Source organism: Amblyomma maculatum, chromosome 1 (genome assembly GCF_055883805.1).
Source record: "Amblyomma maculatum isolate TAMU_Amacu chromosome 1, ASM5588380v1, whole genome shotgun sequence".
Classification (NCBI taxonomy): Eukaryota; Metazoa; Arthropoda; class Arachnida; order Ixodida; family Ixodidae; genus Amblyomma; species Amblyomma maculatum.
Genome location: NC_139344.1, coordinates 245,825,141 through 245,851,884, shown reverse-complemented (window position 1 = coordinate 245,851,884; position 26,744 = coordinate 245,825,141). Strand labels below are relative to the sequence as shown.

General features: G+C 41.7%; 1 protein-coding gene, 1 long non-coding RNA gene and 1 pseudogene across 4 annotated transcripts in view; 1 reads left to right on the top strand and 2 right to left on the bottom strand.

Moving 5' to 3' along the window:
- The window catches only part of LOC146206147 (mortality factor 4-like protein 1), a 51,106-nt gene extending 42,209 nt beyond the window's left edge, over window positions 1–8,897 (bottom strand). The window contains exons 1-5 of one of the 2 annotated variants that reach the window (XM_084590771.1): window positions 8,787–8,897; window positions 8,465–8,511; window positions 8,310–8,377; window positions 7,984–8,070; window positions 1,860–1,889 (exon numbers count right to left, since the gene is read on the bottom strand). In XM_084590771.1, the coding sequence (XP_084446897.1) occupies window positions 1,860–1,889; window positions 7,984–8,070; window positions 8,310–8,377; window positions 8,465–8,511; window positions 8,787–8,868 (314 nt within the window). In that variant the 5' untranslated portion in view covers window positions 8,869–8,897. The remainder of the gene's footprint in view (window positions 1–1,859; window positions 1,890–7,983; window positions 8,071–8,309; window positions 8,378–8,464; window positions 8,512–8,786) is intronic. The other variant, XM_084590772.1, reaches the window with a different exon arrangement.
- The window catches only part of LOC146206146 (uncharacterized), a 117,240-nt gene extending 101,476 nt beyond the window's left edge, over window positions 1–15,764 (top strand). The window contains exons 3-4 of one of the 2 annotated variants that reach the window (XR_014704368.1): window positions 6,454–6,513; window positions 14,983–15,764. This is a non-coding gene — a long non-coding RNA (uncharacterized LOC146206146). Of the gene's footprint in view, window positions 1–6,453; window positions 9,728–14,982 lie in introns of those variants that run through there. The other variant, XR_014704366.1, reaches the window with a different exon arrangement.
- Window positions 15,765–21,974: 6,210 nt separating this feature from the next.
- LOC146206145 (uncharacterized) lies at window positions 21,975–25,886 on the bottom strand (annotated as a pseudogene).
- Between the last annotated feature and the right edge of the window lie 858 nt (window positions 25,887–26,744).

Genomic DNA, 26,744 nt, shown 5'->3' with positions numbered 1-26,744 from the left:
TAATTTTTGATCGGGTGTTACCAACTGCGAAGCAGTATGTACTAAGAACTGTACTGTAGAGCTACAAAGTAGAGCTAGATGAAGCAATACCTAGCTCAAGACGAAGAAAAACAACAGGAATAATTTATGACGACCTGTAAACACATGCCCACACTGCTCAGGCATGAACTGCCCTTTTCCCTTAAGTGCCACTAAAGGCTTCATGCACTCAGCATTTGCTTCAAAAGCGAAGTTCAGCATCACTATGCTACCTTCAGTGCACTTTGCGTAATTATATAAATTTATCCTCTAGAAAAGCATTTCTGCATAGTGTTACTATTTACTATGGTCCCAAAGCAACCCGAACATCCTTTGCGACAGCACCATTGACCCCATCAGGAAGTGAAATAAAAATTTTGAAAGAAGCTACATGTAATGCAAGCATTGCAAAAGGCACTTTCTCCTGAGAACATATGAAGTGCACAGGTTTATCTCTGCGAGACAAAAATAATGTTTCGCATGCCGTCTCTTAAAGCAGCCAGCCCTAAGCTATTTTCCATTAAAGAAGAGACCTATTGAGCCTAGGGTTTGTGTTCCCTTTTTGCACCACCAGCATGATGGGAACTACAGCAAAACCAAAAGCAGCAAATGAAATATTGCTGATGCTTGTTCAATGACTAGCCATCACACTGCATCTTTGTTTCCTGCTTTGCCCTCGTTCTTGTGAATGCACTCTTCTCTCAAAAAGCAAGTCAGAGGAGGCACTTCTAATGATGAAAGAAATGTAATCAAAATGCAACACCAGATTAATGACTAATATACATGTACAGTCATGCCTCGTTAATATGACCATCATTAATATGGACGACTCGAATTATGGGCAATATCTCTGAGGACCAAACTTGTTCAACGTATTTGCACCTCGCTAATAGGGAAACTCTCTGTCCAGACAATGGACAAGGGAAAAATGCACACATATCACTGGGGCCCGTGTAGTTTTGTTGCGTTAATGTAGACAGAAATGAGAACCAATTCTATATTTCCCCGCCCAAAATGTACACTTCGGTACCTTGAGTATCTTCCACTTGAATGCATTTAGCAAGTGCCAATCACTAAGTAATGCCCCTTTCCTGGTTTCATGCAAACAGAGTGAAGTTGCCTAGCTAGCTGATGCACATTACCATTCTCTGTATTACATGAATGGCTGAAAAGAAAATTCTCACAGCAGCTTGTGTGGAGTAGAATGCCAAATTAAGCAGCTTTCAGCCTACTGAGTGCTGATATCATGCAGCAGCTTGTGGGATGCGAACAGTTGTAATACAAGTCGTCATTTATCCATGAGACGTTATGAAGTATATCTATATACGACTAGACTCGTCAAGATACGCTACTTTATTTCAAGCATAAAGGTGGCCAAGATAATTAGCTTGTAGTTCCCCATTTTATGACTAGATTCAACTTCAGTGCCCACCACTATCAACAAAAGCGGACAGTAATTACAGCTTTTTAATATATCATATAGTATATTTATATATATATATTTATATATAGTCATTATAGCTTGTTTTTGTAGCCATATGACTGTGTTTGGGTGGATGTCAATGAGTAATTATTCCTATATTATAAATCTACTCCATCAGACTAATATATTTCTTTAAGATTCGTTGCTATGGACGACTCGCATTATGAACAGTTTGATTGGAAACCAATGTGTCCATGTTAAAGAGGCACGGTTGTATATACAAGTCCTACAAGTGGTGACTGAGTGCACAACATATGATAAACAGCACAGGGGAGAGCCCAGCCACAGTAGCAGGCAACAGCACACTCTTGCACACTTATGGCCAGAACTGAGTGATAGGTAGAAGGCTGGTACTTACACAGCTGAGTGTGATTGAGATGCGGCAGACCTGAGTCATCCAAGAAACAAACACATACACACAAACTGTGGGTGAGAGTGCCCCAAACAATGAAAGCTGACGCAACACAGGCCACCACACTAATGACAACAGAATGATGTTCCCTGTCACGCACTCCACCTTCAGAAGTTGCTGAAAGGACTCTCGCTCAGTGCCTGCTGGCGGCAACACACTGAAACTTAGGCAGCGGCAGACACGCAATCCCCATCAAGTAGAGAATGTAAGCACACAACCCACCAAATATCACCACACTTAGCACACAGCTCACCTGCAATACAACAATCAATCCTTCAGTTCCCACACTTCCTTTACTGTTCTAAAACAAGACAAGGCTCTTGTGTGTTTGCATACATAACTATTGCATTCCTGCCAAGCTTACACTTCATGTCCGATCTTCTTTAAATTTCTGACACCTGTACTTGTAAATTATCTTATTCTGTATTCATGTACCCACCCGCAATAATCCCTTGGGGGATTGTAGTATTGATAAATAAAGCCGTTACCAAGACTACGCACATGTAGCTTCAAAGCCTGAAGCCCTTTGTTTATAAACCAATCCTTGTCACCATCACGTTGCAGCGCACATCATTTATAGATGACTTGCCACACATAAGTGCTACAAAGCACTGTTGAGGGACAGTAAAAAAGTATCAAGGACAATTACGATATTCCTTAACATGAAATCTGAGAGCAGCTAGTTGATCATTTCTGCAATGTGAGGCAAAGAATTTGAGATGCTTGTATGTATGCATGTGCAGTTACAAAGCACACTTTATTTTTCTCACTAGCCAACGAAAATTTCTCAAAAGAAAAGAAAGAGCTATGAGAGCACTCGGCTCTTCTTTCTCTTCCGAGAAATTTTCTTTGGCTCGTAACTCTCTTTCGCTCGGTTACACGGACAACAATGGCAACAACAGGCACATAAGAGCTGCGCTCTAAAACATAGCAATGACCCACAAGGCAGCACAAGCACACTGGGTGATGAATTCCCTTTCAAAACAGCCATTATTCATGCATTATTGCACCTTGCCCCCATAATACTAGGGGGCCTGCATAATGATATAAAACTAAAAAGTGGGAATTATTAAAAAAAAAAAAAATGGGAACCTTGCTAAGCCAGCATACGACATGCTGCGTACTGTTGCCGAGCGATTAGAGCTCAAGCAAATCAACCACTAAATCAGGCTGGGTGAACAATTTTGGCATGGCCCATGCAATCAAAGCAAAAGCAAAGCAGAACATGCAACAGGTTTAACCTTACGCTATATGAGCACCGGCTCGGTATGAAACAGTGGTCAGCCACTGCATGATGCAGAGCAGCATGTGCAAGCAGATAGGATGCCTTCTCCCGACATCATCCGCAAGGAATTCTAGCAGCTGGCGCATTACCTGCCATGCATGTGGTCACTCTCACACATGCTGCAGCTGACTGCACCAGTTAAACCCATGTGACCTCCCGCAGTCTTGCTCGCCTGGCCACAGATAATCCGTGACAATCTTGAAAAAGTACATGACTAAGCGTGTGTGGAGCAGAACAGATACCTTGAAACATTCATCTGCAAAACACTGACCTGTAAAGCAACTATGAATATGCTAAAGCAGTGTGCGCTGCATGAATGCCTTCGTGGGTTTACGGCACATATATTTAAGGTTATCTAATAAAAGGCTTATGTGTCTCGATACACCTCAAAACTAATGTGCACCAACCTATGAAAATGTAGAATTTGGAAATTTACAAGCGAGCGAGTCCGAGAACTGTGACGGAGTCTGCTGATGGCTGCCGTGCCATCGTCAAAGAGGAGGCAACGTGTACAGTCCACATAGCTGACACAAATTGTGATTTCCATCTGCCTCAAAGGATGTGCTACAGGAACCGCAGCACACTGCTGCTGCTGCACAGAACTTTGATTACAGGTTGTGTGCATTTGAGGCCGTGCACACTACACCAACTAAATCGGCAAAACGTTCTTGCTGGGCCTGCCATTCATGTTGCGTGCATGGGGAACTACCTTCTCACCAGTTCCGTCTCAAAAATAAAGCCACTAAGACATTCTGCTCTAATGCTTCAATAGCACCGAAAAAAAACTTGAACAGTTCACTGACTACAGTCACTAAAAATGTATATGCCACTGTGGCGAGTTTCCAACTTGGAGCACTAGTAATTAATTTAGGCAGTTTCCCTACATGTCCTGTACGAGTAGCCCCCAAAAAGATGAAAATGAGTTCCTTGATGCAATGCAGCTGATGAAGACTGTCAAGCAATGGCACAGAGTAGCCAATAAACAGCAACACTTAATGCGGTTATATCACAGCGCCGAACAGCGCTGATGCAACATTCACCCACACAGGGAGCTCCACAAAGAATATGGGAGGTGGATGTATATAGACTGCTGAAATGCTATATGCGAACCGCAAAATATATCGGGTAAACCATGTACTTATTCAGGCTGAAATCTGATGTGCAGTGTGGATGATGGTGTACTTGCCTGGTTCAATCCAAATAATTTGACATTTGCGTTGTATGCAGCATCGACAACCCAAAACAATCAGCTTTCACATAGCCAGGGATGCAGGCTCGAGCATTTTGGAGCAGCTTAGGGAGCAGTAATAATGCCATTTTGGAGCAGTTTTGGAGAAGTAAAAGAGAAGTTTTGGAGCATTCTAACTGCATTTTGGAGCTGATTTCAGCTCAAGTGCATTTGATAACTGCAGTTTTCTTTTCCTGACATACAAAATCCCCAATCCGATTCCAATGCTTTTAACTAGACAACCACCACTGAGAAGACAAGACAAACAGCCCAAACATTTAAAGATGCTTCGAACATAGGCTGACCTAAGCAACAATTCGGAACAGACTTCCAGCAAACGGGATGCTTGCTTATGCGCTTCATAACCGAACACCAAGTTTGATCTAATGATTTTGCCTATTTTGACTTGATAGATTCAAACATGGAGTCTACCACTTTGATATAACCAGCGCCACTAGAGTTCACATCAATGGGCCCGACATTTTTTGTGCATATCCTTCCTTATTCTACATCTGCACTGATCCCAAGCACTTGTCAGCAGTGTCTTCAGAGGATAAAGGGCACTGAATGGTAGGCTTTCATCCTTCACCTTCTTTCCTTCACTGCCTCCTGTCAAAACCTCACGTTTTCGCTTGAGCAATGGTTCAGTTTGAACATCTTGGCAATATGTCCTGCATGGCTTTCCAACACTCTTGAGAAGGTTTCTAGTGATGGGTATTTCTGGCACAGCACCTCACAACGCTTCAAATATGCTTTTGTATGACAAAGGCCTGGCAAGCTTGTCATTGATAAGCAGGCACGATTGTGGAGTACCAGCTTGTTTTATACAGCAAAAGAACCTGTGTAGCTTTCGCAGCCAAACAAATTTCCTAACGGTTCGTAGTATGCACTACTTGCTTCGCTTGTGCCCCTTGCTTCTTTCCACCGGTGATTCAAAAGGCTGGGACGTGTTATGTCGGATGCACTGTGCATTTTTTCACAATTACATTGAGTTGTTTGCGGATCATATTAAATTTACTTACGAACAAATATTTATTATGCTTTATGCTCCCTTAGCTTTTGAACCTTTTGTTTGTATTAAGCTCAGTGCAAGATGTGTTATACCTCTGCCACCAGTGCGCTGCCATTGTTCCCATATTGAACTAAAATTTGATAGTAAAACACCGCAAGCAGCAGGTATGGAGCAGTTTTGAAGCAGGGAAAGCGGATTGTAGCAGAATGGAGCAAATGGGGCAGCACTTCCATTCTGCATAGCTGACACCTGTGACGCCATCGAGTGACAGACTATCCATGGAACTATTGTTTCACCTTTGAAGGTCCAATAATTAGGGGTGCTGTGTGAGCAGCTTATTTGAGTACTTTCTTAACTGTTTTACAATATTAAGCTCAGAAAAAAATTGTTTGCACAAATTGGCCTGAAAGTCAACAAGTTCAGTTCATGGCTGCTGGAATAAAAAAGTTTGTTTCATGGATATGCACTGGATGGCCCCATTGATATCAACGATGCAAAAGCTACTTGTTTTGGGACATTGATTTGATGCTGCACACAACACAGATTTTTAAAAATTTCTGATTGAATCAGGCAAGTACACTATCCAAACGGGTATTGAAAAAGATAAAACAGTCATATGCCATATGTGCGCTAATACAAAAGTGCTTTACTCGAAAGAAGAATTTCAAGATTCCTGTTAACTGTTGCAACAGTCAGTACAGAGTGGGTACCCTGTAGTGGACTTGACATTACGTGAGCCAGTGTGAAGAAATGATTGTGCTCATGCTGACATGGGAGCGTGGTCAGACTGAAGGACCTCCTGTAGCTTCTTATAGTCACTACCATAGCTAGCATCATCCAAATAACAGTGCCTCTTGCATTTCTAGCATACTCATAGGGCATCTTCAGATTCCAAGCCAGACAGTTTTACCATTCACCTCAGTTCACAATCACTGCTTAGCTACATGTCATACAGCTTTTATCAATGCAGCTTTCTAATAAAAGACGCCATGCAATTTTATTGAATGGTTTACAGCAACAGTCTCCTGTGACCCGCAAGCCAGATGTTGTTCAGACGGCCAGCCACAACCACAAGGTGAACACAAGGCTTGGTCTCTTTGCATACATTGGGTCAAGAACTCTTAAGCATAATTCTTTTAAATTCACATGGCGTCATGCAAGCCTAGCAGTGCATGTTTTCTATTTGCTCACTCATGTAGATAGAACCTGCAACCATAACCTAAGTGCCTTCAGTTCCAAACAGCTGATGTCTGACTGTGACCTTCTGATGTCTGAATGTGGTCTCTGCTTGAGATGTGTAGGATACTAACCAATTGCTCATGCCATCAACCTGAAGAACTGGCAGCATAATGAAAGGATGCATTTTTTACGCTTGGTAAAAATAGATACATACTAATTAGCTCAACTATGACATTAACGCATGAAGCAAAAGCTAGTGTTCAGGCACACTCATCATAATATAGCACTGCTGCAATTAGGGACACTGGATAGGTAGGACTGAGCCTGAAATATTGAAAAATAAGCAAAAGCAGCACACAATAAAGTGTAGCGTGTCTGAAGCGTCTTTCTGGACAATTTCATAGGGGCAGAGTAAAGTTTATTACGTGTGCACCCATTTTCACAGAAAAATTGGTACTAATGCCAAGTGCAAATGAGGCTCAGTGACAGCCGCACTGACAATATGCAATCACTGTAGTACAAAGAATCATCAAATCTTGTTGAGCATTCTCAGTTGTTGCATATTGCCATGACAAGTTGAGTTTCGTTCAGTTGGATTAGTGTATGGGGTTTAACGTCCCAAAACGACTCTGGCTATGAGAGACGCTGTAGCGGAGGGCTCCGGAAATTTTGACCACCTAGAGTTCTTTAATGTGCACTGCCATCACACAGCTCATAGGCGCCTTGCTTTTTGCCTCCATCAAAAAGTGGCCGCCGGAGCAGGGATTCGACCTCGCATCCTTAGGCACAGTAGCCGAGCGCCCTAACCACGTGCAAGTGCTAAAAAAAAAAAGAAGCAGAAATGGTTATTTATACCCAAGGTTTGCCACTATTGTTGCTATATTTATTTTTTTACTTACATAAACCTAATTTTCAGCCCTTGTGCCCCTGACAAATCTATAATCCAGCCAACTGAGAAGTTTAGAGACACCTTGTTGACGGTCTTCAAGTGGTTAAATGGCAACATGAACTGTCACTTCCTTTGTACTAATTTTTTTTTTTTTTTACCTGAAGTCAGCTGCGGAATGTGAAACACTGAGGCATTGAGAAGCACACCTATGGCAACCTTACAGGGTGTGCAGAAGCAGGTGCCTGTTAGCAGCGCTGCACTATCGAGCAGAAGCAGAAAAATAAACAAAAGTAAACAGAACAGCGTTGAACAGTGGCACCTGCGTGCATCCATTGCTCAATTCAGCGCTACACCGAATCCGCCAAGCATGCACGAACATTCGCTGACAAGTAAAAAAAAAAAAAAAAAAATGAAGGTGCAAGAGCCAATATGTGAATGCCGCACGCACACAAGAAATGAAAAGAAAAAAAAACTTACAAATGCGCCCTCTCGAGGTCCTTTTGTTTCTGAAGGTTGGCATCGCTGAACTTCAGGACCCTACTCTCCGGAACCCACTCGTCCCAACTGCGTCGTGAACATACCAAATAAATACATGTAGCGTGATAAGTTCAATTTTCCATTCTCCACCTTAATAGAGCAGCCACATGTCAAATGTAAAATTGAAAACCTTGTAAAAGAACAAAAACAACGGTCACAAAGGCCAGTTGACCGAATGCACGTGGAAACACTTCTTATTCCAACCACTGTGTGGGGACAAAGACCAGCCAAAGACCAGTCGACCGAACGCGCGTAAAAACACTTACTTCTTATTCCAACCACTGTAGTGGATGAAATACTTGGTCTGCTTGTCTTTAACCTGGGCTTTTATGCACTAGAATAAAAGTAAACGAACGAAAACGAAAAAATGTGACTGCTGAACAAAGAAATTGAACGCGTTACACATGTCAAAACAGCTCACCTTAGCCTCGTACAGAAGCGGCCCGTGATAACATAGTACTCGTTCACCTAAAAGTAAAGCAAAGCGTCCTTTACGATCAGCTATACACCAGGATAAGATGCTCATTATTACTACTTTAAAAAAAACCGTTTCGGGCATATACGACATGCGAACGTATATCGCTGTCGCACATGCAAACAAAGACAGCATACAAGTAGCCACATAGTTCGCGACCAAAATCAGCCTCAAGAGGACTGCAACGTTATGTTAGTTAATCTGAGTGGATTGACAACTATTCACGCTGGCGAGTAAAGCAGTATATCAATGAATAATTCAGTCTCACCGTCCAGGAACTTAGCTTTAGGCGCCATGTTGCTCACCGGTGGATCTGAATCGCGCGGACGGCGCGGACCATGCGCGGCCATGGGTCTGCTCTGCGCATGCCTTGTCGTTGCCTAGCAACGGAAACGCGCGCTTTTCTTGCTCTTTTTCGTTCTCATTTCTCCTGCTCAACGCGAAGTACAGGAGAGCTTGCCGGACTCGACGGCGACGGCGAAGGGGCTTTAGCGGCGATGTACGCGGGGCGGCGCCGCTTGAGTCCGGCTGTGGAGGTGTAGTGTTCTAGAATGAAGGGAGACGATAGCGGCTGCGTCTCCTCAAAGTAGCGCCCGCAAGCGCATATGTATAGCGCGAGTACGACTCCAATTCACCCAAGGCTCGTTCTGCGCGTGAGTGCGCAAAGCAATTCGAACAAAAGATAAAAATTAAGACATCACCAGCAGCCGCGCTGATCACTTTAACACTGGCAGGCCGAAGGCAAATTGGCCTGTTTCCTTACCAAATCTACTGGCACATCGGCTGTTTTGCGCTTTATTTCTTTACAGTGGTATAACGAGAGTGCAATAGAATGAGGGCAGGCTGCTGACCATTGAGTATAAGGATTCAGAATATATCTGTAGTTTTATTTCTTGCTAACATATCACTGCGCACAGACGGTCTCATATTCGAGGACATGGTGAATTATTCTGCTTGGTAACGACGAGGTCGTGCTCCTTGTATCTTCGCAGTTCTACGTTTACTGTTGTGTGGTTTATTTTACCGGGTGCGTGGCCTTAAAAAGTAATTAAATAATTAAGCTGCTGGCACTATAATGAGTAATTACTAATTTATTAGAAATTAGTGATTGATCGTTGATTGGCATATGGTCATATAAGGCACGCATCTGTTCCCGCGCTTCGCGTCTCCGTTGCTAGGCAACGGCCAGGCATGCGCAGAGGAGACTCATGTGGCAGGTAATGCAGAGAGAGCGCACCGCGCAGACTGCGCACGTGACCAGCGTACGCGCAGACTGCGCACGTGACCAGCGTACGCGCGGTGGTTCTTTCGATGGATGCTGCGAGCGTGCATACGTAGCGTCCTTGCGGGTCTATTCGAAGGTCTTGGTTCGAACTATGGCCAGGGCCACTACCCCAAGCAAATACTAGCCGGGGTTTAACCACGCCTAAACTGATGAATATGTGGGAAAGTTTGGAATATGGTTTTGCTTGGCGGTTCAGCACTACAGCGCATTGTGCAATTATACGTGTGCCGTACATTGCTTCTCCCAGCTACACCATCGAATCCTCAGAGCTAAAATTTTGCACAGAAATGGCATTTTGTCGGCAGTATTTTATTATACAAAGTTTGGTTTGCAATACTTGTCTGGTCCGATCAGAAGTTGAATATCTGCATCGTCTGCCGCGATGGGGGCGTCATCTCGTTTTGTTTGTGGCAACACTACCATACTGAAGGAAAGCACGCGAATGGAGTCGCTTTGCAGAAAGTTTACAGAGCTCTATCAATTGATTTATAAAAAATTATGGGGGTTTAATGATGGCTTGAACCTAGTGATAAGCGAAAGCTGAGTGTTGCAGCGATAGCCTGTTTAACACCCGCTTTTCAATCCGCGGTTTTTTTTTTTCATAATTTTTATTTAAATTAGGTTTTGGGGAAAGGAAGGAGCCTTATGATTTTGAGTGGACTCCATGGAATTGTGGACATTTACACCCAGGTCAAGATTCATATTTTTTTCTTATACATAGTACAAATTGGTTTATATAGAAAGGAAAGGTGCAGTCCCTGTCTACACTTACCCAGGTAGCACAGAAACGTTATCATAACGTTACATATTTGTTTGAACCTAACGTTATAAAAAGGTAGTTGTCATTTTTTGTAGCATTCCCATATGTTACTAATAAACATTCCTATAATATTTGCCTAACAACTCAAATACTTTTACTGCGTATATGTAACATGAGGAAAACATTATGCTAAAGTAATGAATAAACGCTTAAAAAACAGTCGAACAACAGTCGCACTACTTACCCGAAACCTCAATGAATTTTTGTCTAAGCACTTAAAATGTTAGTGAAATGCTTAAAAGACAGTCAAACAACAGTCACACTACTTATCTGAAACTTTATGAAATTTTCTCTAACCTTAAGAAAATGTTAATGAAACGCTTAACTGGGAAAAGTTGGAAATCGTTCAAGATCGTCGTAAGCATATACTATACCTTAGTACCTTACCAACAATTGGAGGACTTCCATACTGATACCTATTTGCAGCATATATCAAGGCACTAGCAGACCCTGTTCATAATACCAGAACATTAATCGGCACACCAAACTGCATGCAATTATTTCAAGTATATTCAGTCGATTCTGCAGGGAATACTGTGAAATCTTTTATTGATGAATCATTTGCAAATGAAGAACTAGGTGCAATATGCTGTTTTACTGAACAGTATGTACTGAACTAAGAAGTGTGCAAAAATGCTTATGAGTAAGTAGACATGTGAACTGATACACTACAGGCTATAATATAATAATATAATAATTTTCTGTATATTCAGTCGATTCTGCAGGGAATACTGTGAAATCTTTTATTGATGAATCATTTGTAAATGAAGAACTAGGTGCAATATGCTGTTGTACTGAACAGTAGGTACTGAACTAAGAAGTGTGCAAAAATGCTTATGAGTAAGTAGACATGTGAACTGATACACTACAGGCTATAATATAATAATATAATAATTTTCTGTAAGTTATACAAACAAGAACATATAGTATACAAAATATATACACAAGCCTTACTGACTGAAAAAATAAGTCATTTTGAAGAATGGCAGCAGGCAGAAAACCCTCTGGTACTGGACGTGCACCTTTGGATCACACCTTTTTCATCCGTAGAAAAAAAGAATGATGCCAGCAACGTGACAATCTTGATTCTTATATGTACTTATGCATCAATTCAACCATGGCTCTAAGTTACACTGCTAAGCAGTACTGCTTTTTGTGGTTTGAGCAGGTTCAGGCTAATATTTTATTCTCTCAGTGGTTGAAAGATTGAAGTTCACCTTAGCACAGCATAAAGCATTGGAGCAGCAAAATTAGCTTGTGATGCATTTGTCATGGCCAAGAAAGAGTATGTATTTGGGTAAAAAAATCTGCTCCTTATTATCAGAGCCAAAGCATTATAACAACATCATCTTAAGTGAGCTGCATGACAAGATTATATGATATATATATATATATAATAAAAGGAGCGAACAGTCTACGGGTGCAAGGCAAACGCTGGGTTTCTTTTTTTTTATGTTTATACTGTTAACAATTACAGGAATTTGTCTTAGGGTGATTATTGGAATAAAGAACATTAAATGCAAAGCGGAAGGAAAAACAACGCGCCGATGTATTTATATTTATATATATATATAATGGGTGTGTTCAGATATAAGAACACTAATCGAGGTCCCATGACCATGCTTTGTTTTATATTAAATTTTTATATGTAGCGGGTAAATGTCTCAACACAAAAAAAATGGGGTTCAGTTTTGCAGGATATGGTGTATGTTTCTCGGAAAAAAATCATATATCACTACAGGTGGAAAACGTTTCTGCCGTTTCAAAAGGTTCCAAGTTTGGAGATCTGTTGCTAGCATACTGAAATTTCATTACCTATTCTTTCTTGCCCACTAAATCTATGAAACTTGCTTATGGGAGTTATTAAAAACATGTTTTGTTCTTGCAGTTGATTTAGCAAAAAGCGAAAGTAGAAGTCGATTTATATGTAAAGCAAAGCAGTAAGAAATTGCAAATATTGCTCCTGAAGAACCGAGCTACAAATCAGTCAATTTTTAACTTGAATACGGGTATGTTTTTTATTTTTTGTTCAGATAATTTCCTTCATTTCAAGGAAAGTTGGGAGCCTTGGACTGCTAGGTGTGTTCTGTACAATGGAGAAAATTTGCCCAAGATTCAAAAACGGCAAAAAAGCGCAACTCTGATTCCAATTTAAAAAAACCATCAATTTTCATGAACATCCTTCTCAATTAAGAATCATCATTACCTCAAAAGTATTACGGCCTAAAGAAGTGCTGCATTATATTGTTTAACATTATAAAAATAAGTATATAAAACTGAGGGCTGGTTTTGAAGATTATCAATATTGAGCCCTACATTCTGGCATGACTTAATGAAGTGTTTCAGCTGAAACTTCTTATTTTTCAGGACTAGTTCTCTATTTCTGCAAAAATTGGAAGCTCTAGAATTGTTTCTTCTTTTCTATAATATTTTGAAATCAACCAAAATTTGAAATTGTAAATAAATGGACAACTTTGACTCGAATGTAAGAAACTACTGGATCTTCGATATTTATCAAATTCTCCTAAAAAGAATCCCAAGTAAAATGTATTGCACTATGCAGAGTAAGATATAAAAGTAAATATATAACTGAATGCATGTTGTCATTCTATAGAAGTGCACGGCTTCCCCTAAAGAACTAGGCAACAAAGTTCGATTTAGTATCTGCTGAATTTAGTTACATTTTAAAATATGCAATATCCAAAGCCTTCTAAATGCTTATAAAGTCGTTTTCTGCTTGTTGGCATTGTTGATGATTGCTTAAAGCAGAATAATAAATTCGCTATTTCTGGCAATTTCTTGGGAGAATACAAGTGACGGTTGAACTTTCTCTCTATCCTGTATTTTTTTTTTTATTGCAAGTGCTGTGTTATGCAATCCAGTTCTTAACTATATAATTTAATTTCTCCCTTATGACAAAAATTGACAATACTCCATTCTTGAAGACCATTTTCTAATTTGCATATAATTACAATCATTGGAAAACGCTTTGCAGCATGATAGTTTAAGTATATTTTATGTCTTTATAGCAGCAGCACGAATGAGCTGAGATGATGAGCATTATTTTCGACGGAGCCATGTAGCCGAGAAAAAAAAGGCCAGACAACACGGAGCAAAACCGCCGTCCACCAAAACTGCACATTACAAAACGCTTTGCAAGTTAGGTAGATGCTGGGTATATGTATATTTGTATCGATGCATGCTTAAAGATAGAAAGGAGCACAGCAATATATTCTTTTCATCTAAAAGTCCAGCTGCAAAAAAAAAAACTGCACGTTCACCAAAAGCATTCAAGTGCAAGTTAAAAACAGGTGTGAATCAGAATCTGAATATGCTAATTTTCACTGTGAACTTATCAGCAATGAAAATGTCTCTTGTTGTGAAAAATAGCCAGAATTGTAAAAGGCACAGCTATCATTCTACTGAGGACAAAAAACATTCAGAGTTTTCCTCATACAGCAGAACATACAGGTGGAAGCAGACGTGCAGTATTTTGCAGTGGCCAAATCACACTGCAGACACCGAAACAGATGCAAGCAAGTGAGAAGCGGATACCAAACTTTCATTTGCTGTACTTCCATGCAATTGACCTGTAATGCCGAACATGTAACATCTAAGCATGGTGGGCTGTCAGCAAATGTGATTTTTCTCTGAAGAGCAAGTGTGAGTTTTAGGTAACATCTGGTAATGGCAAAAAGTGCAAATGCTGGTAATTGTTCTGCAAAAAGAAATGACAAGTGAAACTTGCGCACCAGGAACTTGAAAATGTGAGAACAATAGAACAATATATATGAATATTCTAAACTGTTTGCTTCTTAAATACTGTCATGTTAGCATGCATGCAAAAGTGATTTTTACTTGCCTTGGCTACAGTGAGCCGCGAGTTGCTAAAGTGCAGCCAGTCAGCAAGTGCTCGTGCCATCTCGTCTGTTGCACTGCGGGTTGCACGGACAGCAGCTGGAAGCAACGTTTTCAATGATCAGGACCACCAATCTCACGTATACAGCTGTTTCTACAGAAAAAAAATGCCAATGAAGTCCAGGTATACTCTTACCAAATACAATGCGAATGATGGCCAGATTTTCTGCTCTTTTCTTTCCTTCCTGTCCAGTTGTACTGAACGGCAACATCATCAGAAAATAATTTTCTGAACACCCGCCTTGTTGTACTGGCAACATCTGTTCCACCAATTTGGCCCAGAGCCTTCACCTGAAAGTAATAAAGCAACCAAGAATGCAAATATGTCAAATCCTTCTATTATTTTTGAGTAAGAGTAAGATGGGGGGGGGGGGGGGGAGAAGAGGATATTTGACTTACTAGTGCAGCAAAGGTTGCTGTATCTTTCGTGCTTGCTTCCAGGATATCAAGCTCTTCCTGTGTCTTCACTGGGTAAACACACATGTCATCCGGCGCAAACATATCTGCGGTCTGTGGCTCACTGATGACCTTAGCAGCTATTTTTGCAAGTACAGCTGCCTGTCGTGCTTGCTCCACCTTGATTAGCTCGAGCTCCTGGAGAATTTTGACCAGAGCTAGAAAATAGAATGCTTAGGGCTATATAAGACTGCTAAAATTGATAGAGAGAAAAGCTGACTACTACAAGTTTGTGATCTGTAAGTTTCAGAAAAATTTGAAGCAAATTAAAATGTAACATATATAGACAGGGACGGTATGTGTAAACCAATTATGAACTAGGACAAATGTTTCTTTTTGTCACTGCTGTCATGCTCACATTCTAAGCAATCTACTGTACTTCAATTTTTAGGCAAGTATTAATTTATGTAAGCAATCAATATTCTCTAATTTCACTGTTGTCTGCATGATAATCTAATTTTGATGACCTCAATAAAAACAAAAATTATATGGTTTCCTGTGCTTACCATGAAGGCACTAGGTACAGAAAAAAATAATTTAGTATGAGTACAAAGCACTGACCTTTAGGAATACTTGCAGTATTGTAAGATATCATGCACATGCTGTTATATAGAAACATAGCTGTACAGCTGCCGTTTTAGTAAAATGGAAATATGTATGATTTTGTTCACTGCTAACTAGACTGCCAGTTGTTCTGAGTGAAAGCAAATTCAGTAAGAGTAACAGAACCGTACAATTCATATGAAAAAAAAAAAAAAAAAAAATGTCCCTGCTTGCTTTTGAAACTGTGTATTTTGTTACTTCAATAAAACAGAAGTGCCTACTTACCTGTCTCGCATGGATGAGTCTTGTTTAGAGACCATACTAGGTCTCCCTCGTTTACAAGCAGATCCAGAGGGCGGAGCTGCTTGAGAGATATGATCTGCACGTACAGTATAAGTAATAACTTTATTAATTGCAACCAAGTTCGAAATGTAAAGGATACTAGCTGCATTTATAAAATTATTAACGAACTTCATTTATGCCTCAGTAATGCATTTATGTCTAAGTATTTACTCGAATGTAAAGCGACCGTGGATATAATGTGAGGGATGACTTTGCATACTGCTTAATGAGGAAAAATAAAGCCACGAATATAACGTATAAGCACTTAAAAAAAGTACCCTCAATACAAATTATGGGCCAACTGCTCTCAAATATTGGTGAGGGGGTCTCATCAGATCCCCCCAAGACCCCCTGACTTTAAGCCCTAACTGACAAACTTATAATTTAAATTTGCATCATAGTGCAGTAAGTGAGCCTGATTGTTTTTTGGTGTTGGCGGCTTTGGAGGCTGCGTAAGGAACTGTGTGCAGTCATCGTTGGATGCATGGCTGCTGTCGTATTGTGACGTGTCACTATCTGAAGTGAAATCCTCGAGTTGCTTTGGTGGTCGCCGAGTCCTTTTCCCTGCTTCCGGTTCTGATGTCAGGTCCGATTGATCTTCAGCTCTTAAAGCCCGCCTGCGTGCGATTTCATAGCTGTCTGCAAACAGCAAAAGGACGCTCAGTTGTGGATGTGTCGGGAAGCGACCGGAAAGTCCGATGTTGCAAGGAGATATATCACATAGCAACATGGAATGTAAGATCTATGACGCAAGGTAAACTGGATATCGTCAAGCGAGAAATGGACAGATTGAACATTGATATCTTGGGTATCAGCGAGCTCAAGTGGACCGGAATGGGAGAATTTAACTCCGGCGACCATTATGTCTTTTATTGTGGGCACGAATCGGAAAGAAGGAATGGGGTCGCTCTCATAGTAAACAGAAGAATGGGCAAAGCAGTGCTAGGGTACAACCCCAAAAACGACCGAATGATTTCACTTCGGATCCAAGGTCACCCTTTCAACATAACAGTTATCCAAGTCTATGCACCGACCACTGCTGCTGAAGAAGCTGACGTTGAGAGATTTTATGCGGACCTACAATGCCTTTTAGACCGCACCCCATCATCAGACGTCGTTTTTCTCATAGGAGACTGGAATGCTAAGGTCGGGAGTGAAGAAATATCCGGAATTACAGGCAAGTTCGGTCTTGGTGAGCCAAATGAAGCTGGGCAGAGGCTAGTAGAGTTCTGTCAAGAAAACAACCTGACCATAGCGAATACTCATTTTCGACAGCACAAGAGGCGCCTGTACACATGGATTTCACCGGACGGTCTGTACAGGAATCAGATCGATTATATTATTTGCCGGCAGAGATGGAGAAGCGCTATACAAGCAGTAAAAACAAGGCCTGGGGCCGATTGTGGCACCGATCATCAGCTTCTTGTTGCCAAAATTAAGCTTCGATTGAGGAAAACGCAGAAAACTAGAAGGCCTTTCAGGTATGATCTGGATCAGATTCCATTAGAATATGCTGTGGAAGTGAGCAATCGATTTCAAGAATTAGATCTAGAAGACAAAGAGCCCGAAGAGATGTGGACTGATGTTCGTGATATAATACAAGAAGTTGCTACTAAGGTAGTTCCAAAGCAAAAGAAATGCAAAAAAGCAAACTGGTTATCTGAAGAGGCTTTGCAAATAGCTGAGGAAAGGAGGATGGCAAAAGGTATGGGGGAAAGAGAAAGATACAAGGTTCTCAATGCGGATTTTCAGAAAATAGCAAGGAGAGATAAGAATGCCTTCTTGAACATACAGTGTCAAGCAGTTCAGGACAACAGCCAATTAAGGAACACAAGAGCTCTGTATAAGACAATCAAAGATATCAAAGGAAGCTTCTGTGCTAAGCTGGGCGTGATAAAGGACAAACGAGGCAAGGACCTCACTGAAGCCTCAGAGATAAAGAAGAGGTGGCAGGAATACACAGAAGAACTGTACAAGAAGGACTCGGATGTGCAAACCCAACATAGGACGGTTGTGATTACTGATCTCGAGCCGGGCATCCTGAAGAGTGAAGTTGAATGGGCCTTAGCCAGCCTTGCTAAGAACAAAGCTAGCGGAATTGATGGTATTCCAGCTGAGTTGCTTCAAAACCTCAACCACGACGCTGTTAACACACTGCATACATTATGTCAAAAGATTTGGACAACCCTGCAGTGGCCACAGGATTGGAGGAGGTCAGTTTACATCCCCATTCCAAAGAAAGGCAGTGCCAAAGATTGTTCCAACTACCGCACGATTGCGCTTATTTCGCATGCTAGCAAGGTGATGTTAAAAATCCTGCGAGGTAGGCTGCAGCAGTATGTGGATCGGGAGCTTCCGGACATGCAAGCTGGGTTTCGCAAGGGCAGAGGAACTAGAGACCAAATTGCCAACCTTCGCTGGATCATGGAAAAAGCAAGAGAGTTCCAGAAACCCATTTACTTCTGCTTTATTGATTATGCGAAAGCGTTTGACTGCGTAGATCACAGCAGATTGTGGCAAGCTCTCCAAGAGATGGGTGTTCCAATTCACCTCATCTGTCTCCTCAGGAACCTTTATGAAGGGCAAGAGGCCACAGTCAGAACTGGGCATGGTCTTACTGATTGGTTTCCGATTGAGAAAGGGGTGAGGCAAGGCTGCATACTGTCGCCCTGCCTATTTAACCTATATGCAGAGTGCATCATGAGGAAGGCCGGTCTGGACGAGTCTTCAGCTGGAGTGAAGATCGCTGGAAAACGCATCAACAACCTTAGATATGCGGATGATACCACTTTAATGGCAGAAAGTGAATTGGATCTCAAGAGACTTCTGATGCGCGTACAAGAAGAGAGTGAGAAGTTTGGGCTTAAACTGAACATTAAAAAGACGAAGATCATGGCGTCTTGCCCTATCAAGTCCTGGAGCATCAATGGACAAGAAGTGGAAGCTGTGACAGATTTTCTGTTCTTGGGCGCCAAGATTACCTCGGAAGGAGACTGCAGCCATGAAATTAGGAGACGCCTGCTTCAGGGAAAGAGAGCAATGGTTAGCCTTGACCGCCTAGTAAAGAGCAGAGACATTAGTCTGCCAACCAAGATCCGTGTAACCCGTGCTATGGTCTTTCCAGTTGTGATGTATGGATGCGAGAGTTGGACTGTGAAAAAGGCTGACCGCCGAAGAATTGACGCGTTTGAATTGTGGTGCTGGCGAAGACTCTTAAGAGTTCCTTGGACTGCCAGAAGATCAAATCAGTCAATATTGTCGACCATAAACCCTGACTGCTCATTGGAGGGTCAAATTCTAAAGTTAAAGCTCAGCTACTTTGGTCATCTGACAAGAAGAGAGGAGTGGCTGGAGAAAGATTTGATGTTGGGAAAGGTTGAGGGTCGCCGGAGAAGGGGTAGGCAGCGAACGCGATGGTTAGATGGCATTCTCGAGGCATTGCAGATGAAGCTATGTGATGTTAAGAAGATAGTGAGAGACCGGAAAGCGTGGCGTGACATGGTCCATAGGGTCACGAAGAGTCGGACACGACTGAACGCCTGAACTGAACTGAACTGAACTGCAAACAAAAAGCCAGTAGCAGTATATAGCCATGTTTGACATTATATGCATATAAGATGCAAAAACAAAGCAGAAAACAAAATACAGGCATAAAAGCACAGTTTATTAAAATTGTTTATTGTAGTGGCTCTTGTAAATAGTTCCAGTGACAAAGTGTTAAATATTAGCCATACTAAATGTTACAGCAATGCAGCACTTTGCCTACACAATACACAGTAGCGTACAACAAAATTTAACATACAGGTGCATGCACCAAAGTCCAAAGGTCAAGCTGCACCTGAGGCTATCATGCACCCAAATTTGCTTTTTTTCTCATCTTAACTTGTCAAAGTGCTGTTGTGCAAATTCAGAACATTTTGTAGTTTCAATAAGTGCTCAGAAGCAATATTATGCAGCTGTTGTTACTCTAGCCTGGTGGTGTCAGGTACAAGCTGTAATGCCTTGGCATATGTGCTAGTGCACTGTGTGCTCATTTTACCATAGCATTTGCGTGTCTAATCTCAAATGGAATTATATCTGTGCACCTTCGTGTTGCCACTCTTGGGCTGGGCTGCTCTCATTCTCAGGTCACTGACTGGTCACTGCCAGGCTGCTCGTGAAATAAGAAGCTAAAGCTGGGAAGTTTTGTGTAGTGTTACCTTCTCAAATAGCAGAAAGGTAATTTTTGATTAATGACATTTTTAGCGGTCTATATATCTTATCTGTGCTTGACAGGACTCTGCAAGCAAACTGCTGCCGAACTCTTGAAAGGTGGCCACAAGGCTGTTTTTATGCACCCAAGCTGATGGTATTGTAGCGATGTCGTTAGTCTGTGAAGTGTATGACTGAGAACATCTCAAAAGTAAAATTTGGTCCAAAACTGTGTAGAATGAAAGATTGGAGTGTCATACTCAATCAGTGAGGCTATACAGAGCATTAGATTTAACCTACTTAGGTCAGTGACCTCCACTGTACAGATAAGTGGAACCTCACAATTGATTAAGAAACCGCATTTACTTTGAAGTAATGGATTGCTGATAGCTTGATCATAACGTTTTTAATTTTTGTTGCTTTTTTTTTTGCATGTCTGCTCGGTGCATGGCTTATATGCTGGCTACTGCCGGGCACTGCCATTCAAGCCTCCGGAGGCTTTGGCAGGCCTGCATTTATACTGGAAAAAGGAAATAATAAATTTTATTATTACTATTATTATTTTGCATACCAAGAGTTGTGTTTGCTATCCTCTCAAGTATACTGTTACATTTTTTATGCTTCTTTGATGCAATATTTATTGCTCCTCTTGCTCATGGGTCCACTGTGAGAACGTGAATATTATGTAAGTAAATGAAAAAGATAACAAGTACAGGAAAATAACAGACTGTGTAAGCTGCATGTTATTTGAATTGAAAGAAAGTATGGAACCTAACATAAGCAATGCCTGAACATGTAAATGCAGTCCAGTTGCAAAAACGTGTTTTCTAGTGGTTGTCGCACTGCATCATTTAACGAGAATACTTCAGCAGGTCATGGCAAGTTATTATGCCCCTTGTGTAGTACTTCAGCTACAAAAATGCCCTACTCTTCATGTATCATCAGTGGCATTTTACGAGGTTTTTATGTGCCTGAGGCTAACTGCACAGAGAGGAAATGATGTTTAGCTTAGATGCCAAATTTTCTGAGCTTCTGTGCCATAAGCATCAAATTTTGCAATATGAGAGCAAACAATCTGCAGTTCTTTGTGGGAAGCAGTCCCCACATTAACATATGCAGCGTTTCATGCAGAAGGGGCTGCAACTTTTTCCTGGATAGCCTAAGGTCACCAAGAAGTTGTGGCAATGTGTTTTGCAATGTGTTTTTAGTGCTCTTGTGTCAGTCTTTTTGCTGTTGTCCGAGTGTTTTTTGTGCTTTTCGGGATCAACATTTTTAGTTCTGGCAATGTGATTCATGGAATGGTTTCAGAAAAGTAGTATACTATTTACCTGTGTTGTAGAGAGTGCCATCTTCTGAGTAATTATCATGGCACAATGTCATATACATCATATGTGCGAGAGGTGCAAGGCCCAATCCCAGTGCTGCTGCTGCAAAGGAGCTACCAGTATCTGCAGCAACTTGCCTGGCCCGGTGCACAATTTTTTCGGTGATATGATTGAAAATGGAAGCCATATTGTCCAAGGAATGCTAGACACATGGGGCCCCTTGTGGAAGCTGTCTTTGTATTATTGAAATCATCAGCCAAAATCCTGCTACTGGTGCTGCTATTGACAACCATCATGGAGCTCGTTTGCATGAATGCCTGCTTTGATTTTTCTTCATTGCACACAGGAAAATCTCCTCACCATTGCCTTTGAGGCTGCTTCCTGTCGATGGTAGAAGAGGCAGGAGGATGCGAAGTATATTCCAATATGTGGCAGTTATCCTAGCTGGTCATTTAGAAACTATAATGCAGCATGTGAGAAGCATTAAAGGAGACAATAGTTGTGTCTGTTCTGATTGTGTCTGACAGTAATGTTCAGATGGAGCATATAATCACCTTACAGTAGATGGAGGCCAAACTAATTCGTGTGCAGGAGTGGCATGACCACAAACCCATGTCCACAAAGAAAACGGCCACACTTTGATCTGACCTGCTTGACGGGCCACACTGCATTCGTGGGCGAGAGGCCAGAAGCCTTGTAGTGAGTTCAGTTGTGTCTGCAATGCCTTGGTGGAAGTTGGAGAGCTGTGTAAAAAATCTGCCACAGATCACAATGTCTCCATCATGGGACAGAACATTTGTTGCAACAACCACATTGCCATCTTCCATGAGAAGGCACGAATCAGCAGCATTAATTTCAACAACCATATCTGCGAGAACAATTTTGCGAAATTGTTCACCAGTGAACATTGAAACTAATAGAATCAGGACAACCTTAGACTGCAATCAAGCAAAGGATCAAGCAGGTTTTCGGAAACACTCTACTATCGATCATATCCATACCATCAACCAGGTGATAGAAAAATGCTCGAAATATAATCAGCCCTTATACATAGCATTCATTGATTACGAAAAAGCATTTGACGACTCAGTTGAAACCTCGGCAGTGATACAGGCATTGCGAAATCAAGGGGTAGACGAGCCGTACGTGAAAGTGCTGGATGATAAAGTGGCTGCACAGCAATCATAGTTCTGCATAAAGAAAGTAACAAAATTCCCATAAAGAAAGGTGTTAGGCAAGAAGACACGATCTCCCCAGTACTATTCACAGCTTGCTTAGAGGAAGTATTCAGAGACTTGGAATGGGAGCAGTAAGGGATAAGGGTAGATGGAGAATACCTCAGTAATCTGCAATTTGCTGATGACATTGCCTTGATAAGTAACTCGGGGGATGAACTGCAAATAATGATTGATGACCTAGATAGGAAAAGTAGAAAGGTAGGCTTAAAAATCAATATGCAGAAGACTAATGTAATCTTCAACAGCCTCGGGAAGGAACAGCAATTTACGTTAGGTAGCGAAGCACTGGAAGTAGAAGGCGAATATGTCTACTTAGGACAGGTAGTAACCGCAGATCCGGACCATGAAAAGGAAATAACAAGAAGATTGGGATGGAGCGCATTTGGCAAGCACTCGCAGATTATGACTAGCAGCTTACTGGTATCGCTCAAGAGGAACGTATACAACAGTTGCATCTTACCTGTACTCGCCTATGGGGCTGAAACGTGGAGGCTAACCAAGAGGGTTCTTTAAGTTGAGGACAACTCAGAGGGCTATGGAACGAAAAACGGTAGGGGTAATTAACATTAAGAGATAGGAAGTGTGCAGAGTGGGTCAGAGAAATGACTCAAGTTACTGACATTCTAGTGGAAATTAAGAAGAAATGGGCATAGGCAGGACATGTAGTGCGAAGAGAGGATAACCGATGGTTGCTTAGGGCACTGGTATCGCTCAAGAGGAACGTATACAACAGTTGCATCTTACCTGTACTCACCTATGGGGCTGAAACGTGGAGGCTAACCAAGAGGGTTCTTTAAGTTGAGGACAACTCAGAGGGCTATGGAACGAAAAATGGTAGGGGTAATTAACATTGAGATAGGAAGTGTGCAGAGTGGGTCAGAGAAATAACTCAAGTTACTGACATTCTAGTGAAAATTAAGAAGAAATGGGCATAGGCAGGACATGTAGTGCGAAGAGAGGATAACCGATGGTTGCTTAGGGCAACAAACTGGGTTCCAAGGGAAGGAAAGCGTAGCAGGGGACGGCAGAAAGTTAGGTGGGCGAATGAGGTTAAGTTCGCAGGGGTCAAGTGGATGCAGCTAGCACAGAACCGGGTTAATTGGAGAAATATGGGAGAGGCCTTCGCCCTGCAGTGGGTATAGTCAGGCTGATGATGATGATGAACATTGTTGGTGTAGTGCCTGAATTGCGTGGCTTATGCAAACTTGCTAGCCTAACTGGACATGCTCTGGGGAACCGATTTCGCTCATAAAATCGTTTGACAATTTGTTGGAGTGGCCGGTTTGCGGACTTCAGGTCTTGCTTCAGTTCACCCAAGAAGTTCTCGAAACGAAATGTAGAAAAAGAATCAATATGTCCAAATTTCTCCACATCAGCAGGAAGGTGCACTAGGGAATGTATGTTATATACATAAATTCCTTCACCATACAGGCTCTCAGCATCCATAACAAAATCTCTTAGGAGGTGCTCAGCTACATTTAATTTTAATTGACAAAGTCTGTGGCATGCCAGGATGGACAGTGCAACACTAAGCTGCATGAAGTGATTGTAGTAGTTCTTCTCAATGTTGTTCTTCAGTACTGCAGGACCAAAGTAGAAGAGGAAGTTTCTGAACTCCGTGGCTTTCCATATTTCCAATTCACAAAGGCTTCTGGGCTTGCGCGCCATTTCTTGAGGTGCATACTTTTGAAACTCCATTAGGATTCCTGAAATGGCCATCTGAAGACGTGCCGGCAGCAATGCCTTGTGTGGCCCTCCCTGCACCCAGTAGTGGAGAAGCCTCCTCATTGCACCTAAACAGACAAGGTGCATGTACTCGAGTGGGAAATACCTCACCACGCCAATTTGCAAAGCAAGTAGTGGAAACTGTTGGTGATGGTGTTCTTTTTGCTGTTGGTTTCGGAATGATTCGTTTGTTCTTAGTGGACACCCGACTTCTGGGAGGATAACTTTCCTGGTGCTTGCAGAAAAGGTTCCCTCCTGAGTACATTTCTCACAACTGTAATACCCACCATGGCCCTTGATGCACTTCAAAAATGCCCTCGCTGGCGCATCACAAATGAATGCATGCATTTTCACTGCGCTCTTTTGTCCACCTACAGTTATACCTTCTGTCTGCAGGGTACTCATCTCCACAATGAAATCGTCTAGGTACTCCTGCACGTTGTCGGGTTTTGCACTGCCTACAAACAAAGCTATAACAAATGGCTGTAGCTTGCCATTCTCTGCAACTCATGCTAAAATGGGCCAGAACTGTTTTGTTGAACTCTTTGATATGGGGAGCCCATTGATATTTACCAGCAGTGAAATTATGTCTCCAGTGATGCTACCAGAAGCAGCAACTTCGAGTCGCGAGTCTGCTTTTTCGCAGCGCGCTGCAGGGATTGTTTGCTTCCTCACTACAATGAAAACGTGCTAACATACTGACCTTATGCGGGGCCGCAAATACATTGAGTACCTGCGGATGAGTTATTTGCACACACGTGCGCCCACAAACATGCAGCTTTCTAGTGGTAAAAAGCAAATAACTTCAACTGCATGAGAGCATCTTGCATGTTAACGTTGATGTTTGGAATTAAGCTGTGAAATTATACAAGATGGTACTTATCTTATGGACAAACAATTTTGCGTCACTACGTATTATATATATATATATATATACTTGTTTCACATAATTAAGGCGTAAATTTTAGGTGCAAAACGGCCGATTGAGCCAAGTACACACGCACAGCAGATCTTCAGCACTCCCTCCACTGCCGCTCAGGCCAAACCAGCCCAAACCAGCCCATAAGCTGAGAAGTTCGTGCATTTAAAGAGTGATGTTACGTATTTATATCTTGAGGGCCTTTATGCTTAGTTTACCTCACAATTTAATAAAAGTATCGTTTTTTGCCAACTTTGAGACTGATTTTCCCAAAACATACGTCTTAAAGAAAATTAAAATTTTTTTTGGCACCAACTCTACCAACAGGTGAGCAATGTAAAATTCATTGTGAATAAAACATAAACGAAGCTCATGATAAAAAAAAAAGTTAACTGGATCTTAGCTTTGGTTAAGCTTGGTAGGTTGCGAAAGCAAAGCGGTGACCTGGTGCAATCTTTATTTCTCCTTGTCCACAACGTCTAACGAGGAGCAGCGCGCCTCTTTTATACCGTCACTCAAAGTGGAAGCGCAGCGCTTCTAGCGGGAGAATCGTCGGCTGGCGTGGCACGATCCGGGATCGCCCGACGACTAGACCTGGTAGTCCATCTCGTAGATGGTGACGCAAAAGGCCGTTGATGGGCGTAATATTGCTTTCGCAATAAAATTGTGAAAACACAATTTTTTTGCTTCTTTATTGAACCAAGGATACGCTGAAAAGGCTTGTATTGGGGCAGTCACACTATAAAAAAAAGCTCTGCTTCACATAAAATCCTGCTGGTAATGCGTTGCCGAAGAGTTTTCTGTGTGCTAATTACGGACCATATGTGCAGATCATACAATTTCTGTGTGCCTGGTAATCGAGGTTTCACACAGTGTCCACAGAACGAAATTGTTTCTCTGAAGACAGATGCTTCAGTTTTATTGTTCCTGGAAAGCTACGCAATGTGCTCACAGACTAAATATGTGAAATGTAGACCTCGTATAACTATTTCTGTATGCTTGGTACTGAAGGGCTTCGTATAGCATGCAATGGAGAAAATTTGTTTTTGTGGAGACAGATGCTTCGGTTTTCTTGTTACTGAAGATTACATTATACGCATGTGTATTGCCTCCATAACAGTCAGTTGAGCTGAAGGAGAAATGACTTGAATATTAACATGTTCACTACATAGCTGGTCACCAGTGAGTCACATACCTAATTTATTCATGCTGTGCAGCCACAAATACTGGGCATGATGATTAAGATGTAGGAGATTTTATTGAGAGGTACACAAAAAGACCTCACAATACAATCTACATAAAAGCTTCATCATATGATCCAGTATTGTGGCAACATGGTATCAATAAATGACATGACCCACCAATGGCCCAAGATGCAGTGCACATGTTAAAATGCAGGTTGTTTCTGGCCCAGCTCAAATCACTTCATTACAGATGCAATACACATACACATTATGTAACCTC